General features: G+C 41.7%; 2 protein-coding genes across 2 annotated transcripts; both read left to right on the forward strand.

Moving 5' to 3' along the window:
• Positions 1-2346, forward strand: LOC115726956 (probable flavin-containing monooxygenase 1). Its single transcript, XM_030657059.2, has 5 exons — positions 1-563; positions 732-969; positions 1136-1311; positions 1496-1854; positions 1972-2346. Exons 1-5 carry the CDS (start codon positions 123-125, stop codon positions 2312-2314), a joined length of 1557 nt encoding a protein of 518 aa, XP_030512919.1. The 5' UTR covers positions 1-122; the 3' UTR covers positions 2315-2346.
• A 10027-nt stretch (positions 2347-12373) lies between these two features.
• On the forward strand, positions 12374-14661 carry LOC115726954 (probable flavin-containing monooxygenase 1). Its single transcript, XM_030657057.2, has 5 exons — positions 12374-12871; positions 13041-13278; positions 13445-13620; positions 13828-14186; positions 14304-14661. The coding sequence occupies exons 1-5, from the start codon at positions 12431-12433 to the stop codon at positions 14644-14646; spliced, it is 1557 nt and encodes a 518-aa protein (XP_030512917.2). The 5' UTR covers positions 12374-12430; the 3' UTR covers positions 14647-14661.
• Positions 14662-18258: the final 3597 nt, after the last annotated feature.

An 18258-nucleotide genomic window follows, 5' to 3' on the forward strand; every position in this document is an offset into this window, starting at 1 on the left:
CAGATGAGTGGCTTGATTTCAATCAATCCTCTTAGTGGCATTTCACCCAACATCATTAGACCTCTCATTATATAATACCAAGTTCTCTCCAGAACGAGAGAATCCATGTGAAGAAAGTAAAGATGGAGACGAAGAAGATAGCCATAGTCGGTGCTGGGATCAGTGGCCTCCTGGCCTGCAGATACACCCTCTCAAAGGGCCTCCAACCCATCGTCTTCGAGTCCCAAGCTGGCCTAGGAGGAGTCTGGACCAAGACCGTGGAGACCACGAAGCTACAGACCCCCAAACCCGCCTACCAGTTCTCGGACTTCCCGTGGCCGGACTCGGTCGCCGAGGAATTCCCTGATGGGCATCAAGTTCTTGGGTATGTCAAGTCATACGCCCGCCACTTCGACCTGTTCAAGCACATCAAGTTCGGCACCAGGGTCCTCAGCATTGGGTACGACGGGCCGCCTGGCGAGGCGATGCGGTCGTGGAGCCTGTGGGGCGGCGATGGCAGGCCATTCGGTTTGGGCGGAAAGTGGAAGATCAGAGTGCAGAATTGTTTGAGCCTTGAAACTGAGGTATTATGCTCTGTGTTATTGCATAATTCGCAGCTACTCTACCTAGCGCAATTGTATGTTACTGTCTCATGCCAACACCAATTTAGACCCGCAATCCATAGCAATTTCGATTTTTGGGTTAATGATTGTTCAGTAGCGATTTCTTCGCCTTTATAATGACAATGACAGACATATGAAGTGGATTTTGTGATCCTTTGCGTCGGGCGATTCAGCGGTGTCCCGAACATACCTGAGTTTCCACCAAACAGAGGCCCTGAGGCGTTCCATGGCAAGGTGATCCACTCCATGGACTATGTCGCAATGGACTACCAAACTGCGAGGGAGTTTGTCGGAGGCAAGAAAGTGGTGGTGGTCGGGCTGCAGAAATTCGCATTGGACATTGCCATGGAGTGCTCAGCTGCTAATGGTAAGTGCGAAACACCTAAATCCCAACATCTCTTCTAGTAAACTGAAGCCTAGTCGCGGCGGCTTTAGGTTTTCTTCACCTTGCGCAAGCCGCTCCTCCGGCTCTGGCATTTTGACAAGTGCGGATTTGTGGCGACTTTGTTTTCGTTGATCTTTTTGTCTGGCAGGAGTGGAGCGACCTTGCACGGTATTGTACAGAACAGAACACTGGAACATACCGGATTATCTACCGTGGGGTGTGCCTCTCGGACTTCTCTACTTCAGCCGCTTCTCGGAGCTCCTTGTACATAAGCCTGGAGAGAGCTTGTTGCTGAGCCTCCTGGCCACACTTTTATCGCCCCTGGTACGCTACGCGATAGATCTGTTGCAACTTCTCATCACAGTGAATTATTTTCCAAGCCAGTAATTTTGGTCACAGACACTTGGATTCAGAATTATTCACATGGAGTAATGAATTTGAATTAGGAATTATTCCGATGAAGCGCTTCAAATGATTATATGCATAAGCTGTTACATGCTGTTAACAGAGATGGGCGGCATCCAAGTTCGTCGAAACCGACATAAAGCGAAAGCTCCCGCTGAAGAAGTTTGGGATGGTGCCGAAACACAGTTTCCTCCAAGAACTCAGCTCCTGCTTGATCGCCACCGTACCCGAAAAGTTCTATGACAGAGTGGAAGAGGGAAGCATAATCTTGAATAAGGCCCCGGAATTCGGGTTCTGCAAGGACGGGATTTCGATTGCCGGAGAGGTTGAGCCTCTGAATTCGGACTTGGTCATCCTCGCGACCGGGTTTATGGGCGAAAAGAAGCTCATAGATGTGTTTGAGTCACAACTATTTCAGGACTCTTTATCTGGATCTCCCAATTCAATAGTTCCACTATACAGGTATTACCCAAGAACTCCCTCCTGCTATGGAAAATTCAGAAAAAAGATGAGCAGCCTGTGTTTATTTCTCTATAGTTATTGGCTCTGGACTCAGTTATGTGATCCCCATCCATTCAGGGAATGCATTCACCCTCGGATTCCACAATTAGCGGTTATCGGGTTCTCGGAAAGCGTCGCCAACTTGTACACTTCGGAGATACGGTGCCGGTGGCTAGCCGAGCTTCTCGCCGGCACGTTCGAGCTACCTCCCATTAAGAAGATGGAGGAGGATATAGAAGAGTGGGACAAGTACATGAAGCGATCTTCGGGTCAATACTACAGAAGATCCTGCATTGGTGCACTTCACATTTGGTACAATGATCAACTGTGCAGAGACATGGGATGGAACCCCAAGAGAAAGAAGGGGTTCTTTGCTGAGCTGTTTGAGCCTTATGGCCCAACAGATTATGTCTCTCCATGAAAGATGGAAATCAGTGCGCATCGTCAAAATTTCCCCTTTGTATTCCAGGTTTAGCAATTTTTCTGCCCCTTCTCTTACTGATGTGAAATAATTTTGCACTAAATAATCTATGATCGTATGAACTTGTTTTTTCGGAGCACAAGAATTCTAGTTTGCCATGAATTCATGGATACGACAAATTGATCTACGACCTCAAAGCGACTCATGCAATGAGATACGGTTGAATCAAAGTTTTCATCGCAACTGGAACTGGGATTCAAATTGAAGAGGAAAATTGCATACGTTGTCATCGCTGAAACACTTTCGTGCTATAAAAATCTAGCGAAATTATATTCATTTTTTGAAATTTTTTTCTCATTACATAACCATACCTCAACTTGTACAATAGCAAGGAAAACATCAGGGGAATCACCCAATTCACCCTCCTCCAAGCATTGCTCTGCAAATCCGAATCACTTTCATATGAAACTAAGCTGAAGGCTTCGGCTTGATAGGTGATGAATCCTTGCGTTTGTGCTTCCTGTACCGATGTGCGAAGATGATTTCGCCTTTTTGTTTCTTTTTTCGTAGTGCGTAGTGAATTTTACCTTTGAAGGGAGTAAAACTGTCTGTTGTTCATGTGGATCCATGCTCATCACCTTGTACAGAGGGAATACAATTGGATTGTTCCAAGTATATTGCGAGCAGTAGTCCGCGGGCAGCGGTGTCTGCGGCGGTTGGAAGTGGCAGTCAACGGCAGTGGTGGGAGGCGGCGGGTGGTGGCAGTGGTGATTGGCGATGGTGGTAGCGGTCCGCGGCGGTCAGGCAACAGCAATGGCGATTGGTGGTGGGCGGCGGCCTTCATGACGATAGCTCCGGTCGGCGACAATCGGGGGGCAACAGTGGCGATTGGTGGTGGGCGGCGGCAATCGGCGGCTCGTGACCCAACCCAAATATAAAAATGACTAAACCTTTTGATGGGTCAAAAATAAGTCGAAAATGGGTTCTGTGTGGATTCTTTGTGCAATCCATTTTTAACCCATTAGATTTAGCTCCAATTTTTTGGACCCATTTTTAATTAGCCCTCTAAAAGCTAACAACCCATATAGAATCCTTTTATTCAAAATATGGGTCAAAAATGGGTCATGGACCCATATTGACAACTCTAGCTTAAACTAGTCCGTCAATGATACCTTTTGGGACTCAATAAAGTATCCAGTCCCGGGCTATTTTGGAGTGTCAATAGATACTAGGGGTGTGCATGGTCTGGACCGGTTCGGTCTCGGTATGGAACCAAGGACCGGATAGGTAGTCCCAGTCCTCAAATTTTCCGGACTAGGACCAAGACCGGCGGTCCGGTCCTCGTCCGATCCCAATGGGATCTAACCGTTAGATCTAAACTAACAACTTTCAATCTCAACCATCCAACCTAATAATACATACACATGACCATCGTACAACTATCACATTAGATCAAAGCGGCTAAGCGATTATGAAGATGAGGAGAGGAAGCGACGTGTCGACGACGTCAGATGCCGCGGTAGGTCTCGCCGGTGGCTACAAGATGCTAGTAGAGCGACAATGCTAACGAGTGAGAGATGGGACCGCAAGAAGAGCGAGCAGAGAGACAAAGGCGAGAGGAGCGAGCGCCGAGCAGAGCTATGTTGCGAAAGCGAGACGCAAGCATCAAGTGAGATGAGAGAAATGAGTGTCTAGCAAAAGATGAAAAAATTAGGTTAACTAGTTCTTCAAAAATTTATAATTTTTTTCTAATTGTGCGTGTATATATATAATGAATTGCTAGTCGGATAATATTATTCTTGTCAAACTTAAACCTAACTTATAATTATATATACTTTAGGTGGTCCGATCTAGCTGGGTCGGCCCGATCCCATCCACCATGGAACCGGGGACTGGATCGCCCAATCACCTATCCCATTTATTGGGACCGGGGACCGGACCGCCCCCTTCAACGACCTGACCACCCCTCTTCAAGGACCGGACCAACTCGGACCGGACCGGACCCGTCCCTCTCAAGGATCGAACCAACCCGGCCTATCTGGTCCGGTCCGGTTTCTCACCCCATATTGGATTGATACCACTACTAGTATTTTGTATTGATGTGTAACTGTTGAAACGTGATTTTTGATACCACCATTAGTCAGTGGAATGACAATGGAACAAGGAGATAGTTGTTTGTTCGAGACAAATGAGACATAGTTGTATTGGTTTATAAAATGGGTGCACAGGGGATATGAACTTTAGTTTGGCTTCTTCTACTCTTGGTGGAGGGCTACTCCCCAGTACTTGAATGAACGAACGAATGTGTAGCAACCAGGCCCTTTTGCTTTCATTCTCGGCCACACGCTCCAACTGAGATAGGCTCTAGAACTAAAGCCGAGCCGATCTTTGTTATCGAATACTGAGAGGAGCAGTCGAAGTCCGGTAGAGCTTTCGCTCGGGTTGGGTTTCGCCGTGCTCGTAACTCACATCTCAAGAACCGAGAATGCTTCACGTAATGCTTGCGATGTCCGCGCTGTTCGAAAGTGAAATCTCGCACTTGGATCAGCATATGCGCACTTGGAGATTTGTTTGCCTACCTTGGTAACTCATTGCACACGAGCACTTTCTTTTTCACAGTCAAGCGCACACTTTCTCGTATATAAGCACCATGTACCTTATGTGCATATGTATGAAAAGAAGGGAAAAAATTATCCAAGAAGTCTTAAATTTATTGCACTTTTACCAATTCAGTTCTAAACATTTTAATTGTCTCAATTGAATTCTAAATATTTTTACGATTCACAAATTGAGTTCATTCTGCTAGTTTTGGCCAAAAATCGTTGACATGACCGTCGGCCATCCTATGTGGCACGGCCGACGCCGACGTGAACAATCTTTGATGATATTTCAATATACTTTTATGAATTCTAGTTAATTTTTTTATTTTATTTCTTTCTCGTTTTTTTTTCCCTTCTTCCTCCAGCAAGTCGCCAGGCCTCGGTAACCGGCCGGAGGCAAGGGCGGTGCGAGGTCGAGCCTTGTCAGGGGTGGGTGAGGCTCACACGTCGGCCCTTGCCTGCGGGTGGTCGTCGAGGATCAACGCCCGGCTAGAGAAAGGAGGAGCGAACAAAAAAAAAAGAAAAAAAGGAAAATTAAAAACTAACCACGTCGGTTGGCCACACTACATAAGACGGCCAACGTCCACGTCAATGATTTTTAGTCAAAATTGATTGAATGGATTCAATTAGCAAAATTAAAAGATTTCGGACTGAATTGACAAAAACACAATAAGTTTAGAAATTTTTTTTTGACAATTTTACCGTGGAAAAAAGAGAAGTTGTCTCTCTTTATTATTGTTCTCACCAAGGGAACTTCAAGGACTTGTGCATTGGGCGTGGGTCGAGCCAATTATGAGCAGTTCGAGTCCAAATTATCCCAACATCTCCCAGTCGACACTTGATGGACTTGACACAATGGTCGTGCTCATACGTCCCGCAACTTTGCTCGCTCGAGGACGATGGTTTGAATTCGTCAAACAAATCAAAGCCAAACGGAGTTTTGGCTAGTCGATAATAGACGCCCAACTGGGGAGAACACAACGAAGCAGGCCATTAGCATTAAGAAAATGGAATGTGCCGCTCAGATTCGTTCGATTCCCATCTGGGCAATGTGTGATCGGGTTTGAGATTGCGAAGGAAGGTCGAACCTTTTCCTCGCGGGTGGAGTGTATACGTAACGCGCAAGTTGTTGAATGAGAAGGCTACCATGAATGAAAGCTCCGTCACCACTACAGACTCCGCTTCTTCAACTGAATTTTCGGACAAGTTGCGGTCTGCAGTTGGTTTGGTCCAAAGAGCTGAAGAAGCACCTTGCTTGCTCGAGGATGAATAGTTTTGAATTCATCGAATCCAGCTAAAAGATCTCCGTTTCACGGGATGGAGACATGTCGGGAAAACGCAAGCATGGATTTGAAGCTTCAGAACACGCATCGGCAGAAGAAGATGCTTCGAATCAGTTAATATTTGAAGACGCAGATGGAATCATTCTACATGGCTGCATGAAGAAAAGATGATAATTGGAAGATTGAACTGTTTTGTGGGAACAAAAGAATCGGGTCCCCCGGTTCAAAGTGGTTACAAAAGAATGTGATCCGCCAATTTCGCTCTGCGAAACCGGTCCGGTGTCGTAACTGACGGACAAACACGTTCAATCCCTCAGTTGGTTATTCCAGGTCTCTTTCATCCGCTTTCCAGTGGGCATTCACGCGCAACGGGCTCTTCGCTCCTGGTCACTTCCAACCCATCTTGTTGATTCGACTTAAGGTAAGCATGACTGGCTAGCCAGTGCATACATGTGCCGCTATGACACGGACCGTTCTTCCTTTTCCTACTCGAGTCTCTCCGTCTCAACCTACTCGCTTTTCGAACATGTCCCGATGGTCTGATCGTTCTTGACCGGAGCAAACATGCCAGGGTTCAAGATTTTGAAACACGGTTGAAAGTTTGAGGCTACTAGAAGAGGTTTTGTAATCTCTATAAACTCACACGGTGGAGTTTCGGGGTCAATTTCAATCAAACTTATGAATAACTGAGATTCTTGTCTGACCAGCAACAAAGCTGCGTGGCTTGTGATGTATCCACATCGGTCAATATGAATTTATGTCCATATCTATTGCTCCTATGAAAAGCAATCTCAAGAACATCAAGTACACTTTAAGACAACCTCATGTCTTTCATTTACTCTAGCAGGGCATGCTATAGCCCACGCAATCCCAATGCTTTCACATGCATTTCATATATTTCTTTGGAAGAGGCTTTCTAGAGGGATACATCAAATTACATTGGAAAAAAAATTACTAAAAGAGTCCAAAACATATTGCAATTGTGTTAATTCAATCCTAAACCTCTCTCTTTTTTTTTTTTTTTTTACCAATTCAGCTCTAGATCTTTTCATTTGAGCTAATCAGTCCATCCAGCAACTTTTAACCGAAAATCGCTGTCGTGGTTAATTTCTAAAATATGTTGATATTTTTCTTTTTCTTTTTTTTGTTCCCTTTCCTCCTCCTCTAGCTAGTTGTCACGTAGGACAACCAGCTTCTATGCCAAAAAAATATCCAGCCAAACTTGGCCAAATAGACTTAATTGTCAAAACATGACAATGTTTAGAACTCAATTGGCAAAAATGCAATAAATTTGTGAATTTTGGACAATTTTCTCGGAAACTTGAGATATCACTATTGGGATGATTTCTTAAGACCGTAAATTGATCAAACATATATTCACGTCCTCGATCAGTTATGAGAGTCAACTTTTAATCTAATTGACTTTCTAATTTACTTAAGTACATCTTAAAGCATTTCAAAGCATGGGAGACTCATGTGAAGTCGAATAGACATAACCAAACCGCATATGACTGTCATTGGGAAACGCATATCTGAGTGGACTAATTGCAATGGATATTCAGCTGTGCTGTCTTTTCCAAATGGTATTATCTTGTTTTTCCAACAAGGCATCTCTTTCTAGTTGCTCTCGAAAAATTACAAGTGAGAAGACTAGTTTTACCGGTGGAAAGGTAAGAGCAGCCAAATGATACGTCCCAAGATGCCCTAATCCAGCGTGCTACACATCGTGTTAACAATGAGTATTAGATTTCGGCCTCCATGCAAAACCAGCTTTGCAAGTGCCAACTGCCAACTCCTTTAACCTTAACCCTTGAGTTCTTACCCACATAAATCCAATTGCCGCTGTGGGGTTTGAAGGTGGTCGAAAGAGAGAATTACTAAAAAAGTCAAAAATTTATTGTAATTGTACCAATTCAATCCTAAACTTTTTTTTATCAATTCAGTCTTAAAATTTTTTTATTTGTCCCAATTCAATCCATATTGCCAATTTTGGCCGACTAGCGGGCGCCTACGTTGATCTTTTTTAATAATTTTTTATATTTTTTAATTTAATATTTCTCCCCATCCCTTACGGCCAAGATGCCCTTGCTGACCTAGGCGAGAGTGCACGGTCCCTCACCCAAATCTAGTGAGGATCGCGATGCCCTTGCCAAATCTAGCCAAGCGAGGGCATCCCGGCCCTTGCCTGTGACCGACCACCAAAAAAAAAAAGTAAGAAAAGAAATGAAAAAGAAAAAAGAAAAATCATAATTAAAAAAACTCAAAAGGCTATTAGAAAATTAATTAAAAAGTCCACATCATGATTAAAATTGATCGGATGGACTAAATAAATATAAATGTAAATGATTTAATATTTAATTAATAAAAATATAATAGATTTAGAATCTTTTTGTTATTTTCTCGACAGAGAATAGATGGGTCGGTTGCTAAGGTTTCGTGGGGATTTAGATCAAGCGTGATGAGGAAGTGGTTGATGGATACGTGTCTCTCTATACATTGTGGAGTCAACGGACGTGTCCATAGCAGGGGTCACAGATGGATGCGCCAGTGGCTTCCAAGGAAGGAACACATAAAAAGTATTAAAGCAACATTGATTTCAGCAATTATAATCCTAGGGTTTCCCAATTCTTTCTACAATTAATTAGTCAAGCGACCATTGCGGATCACATCGTCCACTTTGCTCTCTGGATCAGATGCCCTCCTCGGATTCAAAATCTACAGTCTGCATCTTTCAAAACCTAAAAAGACTCGTTAGCCCTCACGCACAACCAAATTCTACACCAAAACCGCTCTCCCACTCTCTTTCTTTGCTCTTTCTCTCTCCTCTCACACAATAGCATAACACAACAATTATTTGCTGCAACCGCGCAGTAAAAATTCGATACTTTCTCTAGGGGAAGATTACCAATAGGGAGTCTATGTCCGAACTCGTTAAAATATCTAACTATATCCACATTTACTCAAAAGCTTAAGCCAATATATTATTGTACCAACTTGGATATATTAATTGCTCTCAAGTCTCGGGTGTGAAATTTTTTTCGAAACACAATGCATCTCATCAATATTCCCCTCACTTGCGATTTCATCATTAAGTCCGTTCCTCCTGAATTCAAGTATCCATATGTCCATGGTTTCTTTCTCCAAACCGAACCATGAGACTGCCATTGGAACCATGTTGCTACACTACAACGCTCGCCTCCCAAATAAAAAGATTTCTTGTTTTAGATATTCGCCCACTCATTTAAAATCGATTTTGATGCCACTTGTTAGGAATGCAACCAGAAGTCAAATATATTTACAAAGAGAGATAGTCAAGAGAAAGCTCAAGTCTAAGCCTCTCAAAATATCCGGATGAACTTACCTTCGTTCAATGAGTTGCCATTCAACGCCATAGCCTAACCTCTATGCTGGCGACGGCATCCTCACCCTCACCCACTAACTTGTGTCCCTCTCCCGGCATCCATGCCTTTATTTGTAGCGAGATTGTTCATGGCTCGCAACCGAGACGCCAAGTGAGCTCACCATAACGGTCATTGAGATCGAATGCGATCAGCCGCGAGCTCACGAAGGCCTCAACCGACAATGAACCTCTACGATAGGTTTGCAAACCGCGCAAGCTCCGTTGCAAAGCTCAGATGTAGAGTAGGCATATCGCAGAATCACGGACATTCACTCTGTTTGGGTTTGATTTATGCAATTTATTTCTTACTAAAATCCTTTCTTCTATGCACACTTTGGTGATAATTGCAATTATTATCTAATATTCGTTGATTGGGTTGGTGAACACAAGCCACGTGTCTGCATGGCTATCTCATACCAGCTGGAAGTTGTTGGGGGTGACGACCTCTCTGGCTTTGTCATCTTTAGTACTGTAATTGATTAATGCTGACGGGACAATCATCTAATTAATGAGTATAATCACGGAAACTAATTAACAATCCATCAATAAAAAAAACGTTATCTTCGATCTGAGATCTCTGACTTTGAAACGAACGTGCTGTGCCAGCGAGAATTTTAACGTTAGCGCGAGTCCACATGTCTATTTTGATGGTGCGTTTTTGTGAAAAGAAAAGAAACAAGAGACAATACCACGCTGTTCCAACGACAGAAAATGTTCCTCTTAAAGAGTTCGCCATTTTTATTTTCTCTAAATGACAAGCAAAGAATATGAATTATTTGCTTGCCTTGAACTTAGAGAAAGATTTAGTCGCGGGGTAGGAAGTGACCAGCAGGTCCAGCACTAGGACCCTCCATTTGTCTCAAAAACAATTCTTGAATGTAATGTCAAATTTCCCGATCGGTTCGTTTTACCTACATAAAATCTAGTCGAGTTTGTTTACGACAGAATCCAATCAAACTACTAAAATGATGTCGGAGAATGTCCAATTGTGATGTGGATACATATTGCCGACGTAGACGCCCACCATCGATATAGAACGAATGGGCAAATGAAAAAAAAAAATACGAAAATAAGTTCACCTATACGCCGCATGTTGAATGTTTCCGTAGGCGATATTTAAGATGTCAGCCAAAGGTCCCGTCAGCTAGATTTGCTGGGTTTGATCAGAAAAATTGAAAGTATCGGTACTTGATTAAGAAAGTAATGGAAGTAAAGGGATGAAAGTGAATACGTTAAATGCATATAGCCTTCGGGTATTCATTAGGGATTGTTGGGGGCAATGATGCAATATTAATCCCAATACAATAAGCTATTACAAAAAGACATTATCAGTGAGTGATCTCGGAACACTTATTAAGTATATTTTGTTTGGAATAATTAGATTTTAAGGTGTAGATTGTGCATAACATGAGATATATCGGTGCATTAAAAACTATATTCGCGGCCGACGTGCTCATTAACAAGTTGCCTGATCATAAAGGTTTTGCCTTTCTTTTAGCCTAATCTTCTCTTTTAATTTGTTGAGCCTAAGCTTCTCTGGCAACCTCACAGATCCATGATCAATTGTGGAGGCCAGCAAATGAAGGACGTAATTGAAGCCCCCACCCCAGACCAAAACTGTAGCAGCATTTAGATCTCATCTTGGGAACATAAAAGTCATATGGGAAATAACTAAACAAAGGAAAAAAAAAACATACTTAATAGCCTGTAATGAAATCAATGGGCCACTTTCCTTTTTCTCTCTCTCTCTCTCTCTTTTTATACCTAGAATGATCACTTGCGAGAGGGACCACTTGGTTAAAGTACAAAAGATTCGGCTTGTCTATGAGATTTCTATCTCTATTATCTTTATATAATCTCCCGCCATTTGATAACTTAAATAATTTAATTGAAATTTCTACTATAATATTACAACTCGGCTTCCACCTCCTTTATATCCCGAGTTTTCGCGCATGTGTGGCTGCCCCCTTTTCAATTTCACGCGCCTCCAATTTGCACTTGAAACAAGGTATTGAAATATGATCATATCCACTTGATTATTGAGTTCGGTTGCGCTTTATAAATATATCGTCTCCCCCTGCCTAACATTTTAAGGTTTCTTATGAGACCTTCTAACAAGAGTCTCGAGCTCGAGGTTTCACTTTATGGAGTAAAATTTTTCTCGTGGCAAGAGGAATACTCCATACACGGTATAGTTGGTGCAATGATTATGTTCATACTTGGAATTATAACCCAAGTAAGCTTCATATTTACTTCGTAAAAAATGAATAATTTAGAAAAATATTTTTCTAAAAATGATTCTTTATATTATTATCAACAACAATTTAAATGTAAATATTTTCTTGGAGAATAAAAACTTTTCATTTATTATTTTTTTAAGCGACACAAGTTATCATTTCTAGGAAATTATTTTCTAAATCGTTCATTTTTCGTGAAAGAGACGCACTCTAAGTATTATTAAAATATTTAGATAAACTTTTGTGGACTATTAGACAATACATTTCAAAGTTTCAATTCTGCCGAAGGCCATCCAGGTAACAAACACTATATCGACTAAGAAATAGACAGCTGGTTTTGTATTCTAACAATCTCAATAAGGTTTTCTAGATACCAATCATTCGTGTATAGAATAAGGCAAAAAAGCAATATTACTTAAGAAAAAAAAAAGAGAGAGAGAATAATATTAGTTAAGAGGTTGGTCCAAATACGATAGCTGAAATATTAGTTAACACTCGATTTCAAATCAATCCTCTTAATGGCAACATCATCGGACCTCTGAATATATATACCAAGTTCTCTCCAGCACGTGAGCAGCCATGTGAAGAAAGTAAAGATGGAGACGAAGAAGATAGCCATAGTCGGTGCTGGGATCAGTGGCCTCCTGGCCTGCAAATACACCCTCTCAAAGGGCCTCCAACCCATCGTCTTCGAGTCCCAAGCTGGCCTAGGAGGAGTCTGGACCAAGACCGTAGAGACCACGAAGCTACAGACCCCCAAACCCGCCTACCAGTTCTCGGACTTCCCGTGGCCGAACTCGGTCGCTGAGGAATTCCCTGATGGGCATCAAGTTCTCGGGTATGTCGAGTCGTACGCCCACCACTTCGACCTGCTCAAACACATCAAGTTCGGCACCAGGGTCCTCAGCATCGGGTACGACGGGCCTCCCGGCGAGGCGATGCGGTCGTGGAGCCTGTGGGGCGGCGATGGCAGGCCATTCGGCTTGGGTGGGAAGTGGAAGATCAGAGTGCAGAATTGTTTGAGCCTTGAAACTGAGGTATTATGCTCTGTGTTATTGCATAACTCGCAGCTACTCTACCTAGCGCAATTGTATGTTACTGTCTCATGCCAACACCAATTTAGACCCGCAATCCGTAAAAATTTCAACTTTTAGGGTTAATGATTGTTCAGTAGCGATTTCTTCACCTTTATAATGACAATGACAGACATATGAAGTGGACTTTGTGATCCTTTGCGTCGGGCGATTCAGCGACGTCCCGAACATACCGGAGTTTCCACCAAACAGAGGCCCGGAGGCGTTCCATGGCAAGGTGATCCACTCCATGGACTATGTCGCAATGGACTACCAAGCTGCGAGGGAGTTCGTCGGAGGCAAGAAAGTGGTGGTGGTCGGGCTGCAGAAATTCGCATTGGACATTGCCATGGAGTGCTCAGCTGCTAATGGTAAGTGCGAAACACCTAAATCCCAACATCCCTTCTAGTAAACTGAAGCCTAGTCGCGGCGGCTTTAGGTTTTCTTCACCTTGCGCAAGCTGCTCCTCCGGCTCCGGCATTTTGACAAGTGTGGATTTGTGGCGACTTCGTTTTCGTTAATCTTTTTGTCTGGCAGGAGTGGAGCGACCTTGCACGGTATTGTACAGAACAGAACACTGGAACGTACCGGATTATCTACCATGGGGCGTGCCTCTCGGACTTCTCTACCTCAACCGCTTCTCGGAGCTCCTTGTGCATAAGCCTGGAGAGAGCTTGTTGCTGAGCCTCCTGGCCACACTTTTATCGCCCCTGGTACGCTACGCGATAGATCTGTTGCAACTTCTCATCACAGCGAATTATTTTCCGAGCCAGTAATTTTGGTCACAGACACTTGGATTCAGAATTATTCACATGGAGTAATGAATTTGAATTAGGAATTATTCCTATGAAGCGCGTCAAATGATTATATGCAATAGCTGTTACATGATGTTCACGTAATCTGATTCACTTCAATAACAGAGATGGGCAGCATCCAAGTTCGTCGAAACCGACATAAAGCGAAAGCTCCCGCTGAAGAAGTTTGGGATGGTGCCGAAACACAGTTTCCTCCAAGAACTCAGCTCCTGCTTGATCGCGACCGTACCCGAAAAGTTCTATGACAGAGTGGAAGAGGGAAGCATAATTTTGAATAAGGCCCCGGAATTCGGGTTCTGCAAGGACGGGATTTCCATCAACGGAGAGGTTGAGCCTCTGAATTCGGACTTGGTCATCCTCGCAACCGGGTTTAGGGGCGAAAAGAAGCTCATAGATGTGTTTGAGTCACAACTATTTCAGGACTGTTTATCTGGATCTCCCAATTCAATAGTTCCACTATACAGGTATTACCCAAGAACTCCCTCCTGCTATGGAAAATTCAGAAAAAAGATGAGCAGCCTGTGTTTATTTCTCTATAGTTATTGGCTCTGGACTCAGTTATGTGATCCCCATCCATTCAGGGAATGCATTCACCCTCGGATTCCACAATTAGCGGTTATCGGGTTCTCGGAAAGCGTCGCCAACTTGTACACTTCGGAGATACGGTGCCGGTGGCTAGCCGAGCTTCTCGCCGGCACGTTCGAGCTGCCTCCCATTAAGAAGATGGAGGAGGATATAGAAGAGTGGGACAAGTACATGAAGCGATCTTCGGGTCAATACTACAGAAGATCCTGCATTGGTGCACTTCACATTTGGTACAATGATCAACTGTGCAGAGACATGGGATGGAACCCCAAGAGAAAGAAGGGGTTCTTTGCTGAGCTGTTTGAGCCTTATGGCCCAACAGATTATGTCTCTTCATGAAAGATGGAAATCAGTGCGCATCATCAAAATTTCCCCTTTGTATTCCAGGTTTAGCAATTTTTCTGCCCTGTCTCTTACTGATGTGAAATAATTTTGCACTAAATAATCTATGATCGTATGAACTTTTTTTTCGGAGCACAAGAATTCTAGTTTGCCATGAATTCATGGATACGACAAATTGATCTACGACCTCAAAGCGACTCATGCAATGAGATACGATTGAATCAAAGTTTTCATCGCAACTGGAACTGGGATTCAAATTGAAGAGGAAAATTGCATACTTGCCATCGCTGAAAATGAATGAAGGGAAAAAAAATTCACAATGGTATATACGTTTTCACAATGCTATAGTAACATATGATTTTCTAATGATTGATAATGATCATTGCTTATATATCAAAAGATCCAAAGATTATTTTGTGATTATATAATTCTATGTGAATGATATCCTGATTGCCAAAAGCACTATGGAGATTGCTCAAATAGTTAGGAATTGGTTATCATCCATTGAAATGAAAGATCTAGGCAAAGCTGCATACATTCTTGGAGTTAAGATTTTAAGAGGTTGTCAAAAAGGTTGTTGTCTCTCTCACAAGAGAAAGACTAAGAGAGACCGTACGTAAATAAAGTCATTGAATGTTTCCGTTTGCAAAATTGTAAACCCATTGACATTATTGTTGCCAAAGGTGAACGTTTGAGTCGCATATTGCATCCTAACACTCCACAAGAACAGGACCGAATGGAAAATGTTCCATATGCTAGTGATGTTGGAAACTTAATGTACGCTATGATGTATACAAGACCTAACATTTGTCATGTTGTTGGAATGGTGAGTAGATATCAATCCAATTCAAGTCAAGCACATTGAATTGCTGTCAAAAGGATTCTTAGGTATCTAAAGGGTACTGCAAATTACTCACTAACTTAACAAGGAGGAGATCTCGCGCCTTGAGAGCTATACTAACTCTAATTGGGAAAGAGATTTAAATGAAAGAAAATCTACCTCTGGGTTTGTATTCTTACTATGCAGTGACGCAATATATTTGAGTAGTAAGAAACAAACATGTATAGCTTTATTGACCATGGAAGCTAAGTTCGTGACTTTGTCAACAACAGTACAAGAGGGTGTTTGGCTTAAAAGATTTTTGGATCATTTGGGTATTGCTGTGGAAGCCGCTAGTCCGTTGTTGATTAATTGTGATAGCTAGGCCACAACAGCTTATACCAAGGATCCCAAATTTCATTACAAGAACAAACATACAAATACCAAGTAAAATTTTGTGAAAGACATGGTTGCACGAAAGATTGTGAATGTCCGGTATATATCTACGCAAAGTATGATAGCACATCCTTTGACCAAGCCAATTCCTAGAGAAGTTTTTCTTGGCCATATAAAGTCCTTGGGACTGCCTAGAAATTGAAATATTGGATATTTGTACTTTACCCAAAGTTCACAGTTAATGGTATTTGTTATCATTATGCCTATAATTTTATTTGACATTTATGCATGCCAATGTTTAGTGCATTATCTATAATAAGAAAGTATGTCTAACGGATAAGCGAGTAGCTCACTCATACGGGTAATCACCTCTATTTATGTGTGATAAATAGAGATAAGATGATTTCAAGCTTGTTATTTAGGTGATAAGTCAGAGCTAATGCTGAAATTTTAATGCTGCCTTAACAAGAGTATTAAGATGAGGTCATAATAAGCTATGCCCGAAAGTGAAGTAATCTATGTATTTCAATTTATCCGTCTTTGATTGCCAAATGTGAGTTCTGATGGATTCTTTAAAGAGAGTAAATTTGTGAACTCAAGTTAGACATTTGGAATGTCTAAACTGTCATTTGTATGGTACTAGATGTAGAGACATGCGCTCCATAGAAAGGGATAGGATACCGTAATACGTATTTCATATTATGTATGCATAAGACGACCAAGAAGAGTTGGTAAGAGTAATGATATTAACTCTACAACCGTGTGAGACTCTTGAGGATATGAGTTCCTCAGCTTAGTGCCCTCACAATTCTGACCTATTCTTGAAATTTTGATTTATTGTTTGCTATCTTAGAGTATTGCCAATGATCATGTATGATTCGATCTAGTGGGACATTTGTGGAAAAGCGAATTGAGTTGAAATGAAGAGATTTTAAGGAAAAAGGAAGATCAATTTGTAGTTCATGTCACATTATGATTTTGTATTCACAGGTTGACCAATTATAATTATATATGAGTGCAATCGTAATTGTGAGTACAATACATATCGAACTTTTAAAGAGATCATGAGAGATATAAATGTGACTGATTGATCTAGGGTACAACATATTGGATCTACTCTAAATTATAACGCCAAATGTGAGCTACTATATAGTCCTAACAGATATATGGCAACAAACTCTCAAAGCATGCTGGTCGCACGAATTATTTGCTCATATTAACTTTGCAATGAGAAGAGAAACGGAAATGTTTGGCCCTTTATGGGTGAGTAGGAGATGTTAGAATTAATTGCGCCCATAATGGAAATTGTCTTTATTCTATTGTATCAGATACCATATAGAACAAAACAGAATAAAAGCAAGTCTTTATTAGTTAGAATCATGGAATATTTAGTTTCCTATTGTGTTCCAAAAGAGAGAGAGCGTACTATATACTCTTTTGGACAGAAAATACGTAAGTTCTATCAATCATTAGAAAAACTTTCTCCAAAAACTCTTTGTGGTTTCTCTTGAAGAACGAGCGATCGGCGGATCTAAATTCTCGCTCACCTGCAATTGGGGCTCTTAATCTGTGAATATCAAGGTATGTTCGTTCTACATGATGTATTTCTCCGATTAGTGATTCAAGTAAGACCTGGGCATGTTATTTCGCTATAATCCGCAAATTACGTTTATGGCTATCGGATCTATATTTTTCCTCTGCGTTGATTTGGATTAGGATATATGTGATTTACCCTTTAGTTATTGATCATGGATGCCTTCAAATGAAGTCTTTTGGCTATTTCTAACAGAATATAAGAGATAACCAATAATTACGGTTATTATGTGAACCCCGATACTCGGAGATTCTAGGCCTTGATTCTCTAATCTTCAAGGTACAATTTGATAACCGCTTGATCTTATCCATCACTCAATTTGGTCTTACTCATCTCTCGTGCCAATGTTGCGGTAAGCAACCTTCCTTTGATTGACCTTCGTCTTTATTGGCACCTATCGACAACGGTTACCTTCTTGTTGCCGATCTCGGCTAAGGCTTAACTGGAGGTGTCAAATGGGTGGATCAAGTCGAGTTTGAGTCGAGTTGAATAGGGTTCAACCCATATTGACCTATCTAACCCGTTTTGACCCATATTTGAGAATCCATACCCAACCCGACCCATTTTGACCCATATTACCAAAACACAATAATGTTCTAGAAAAACCTATACAACTCATTTAACATATTTTAAGCTCTTCACATGTATATGTTACCGGATAAAAACTTCATATCAAATAAAAAATAAATTAAATAATAAAAAATTATTAAATAAAATAAAAAAAATGATATTAATAAAACACTTGTTTTTGTCGAAATATTACTAAAACACTTTCATGCTATAAAAATCTAGCGGAATT

This window comes from Rhodamnia argentea, chromosome 5 (assembly GCF_020921035.1).
Source record: "Rhodamnia argentea isolate NSW1041297 chromosome 5, ASM2092103v1, whole genome shotgun sequence".
NCBI classification, from domain to species: Eukaryota; Viridiplantae; Streptophyta; class Magnoliopsida; order Myrtales; family Myrtaceae; genus Rhodamnia; species Rhodamnia argentea.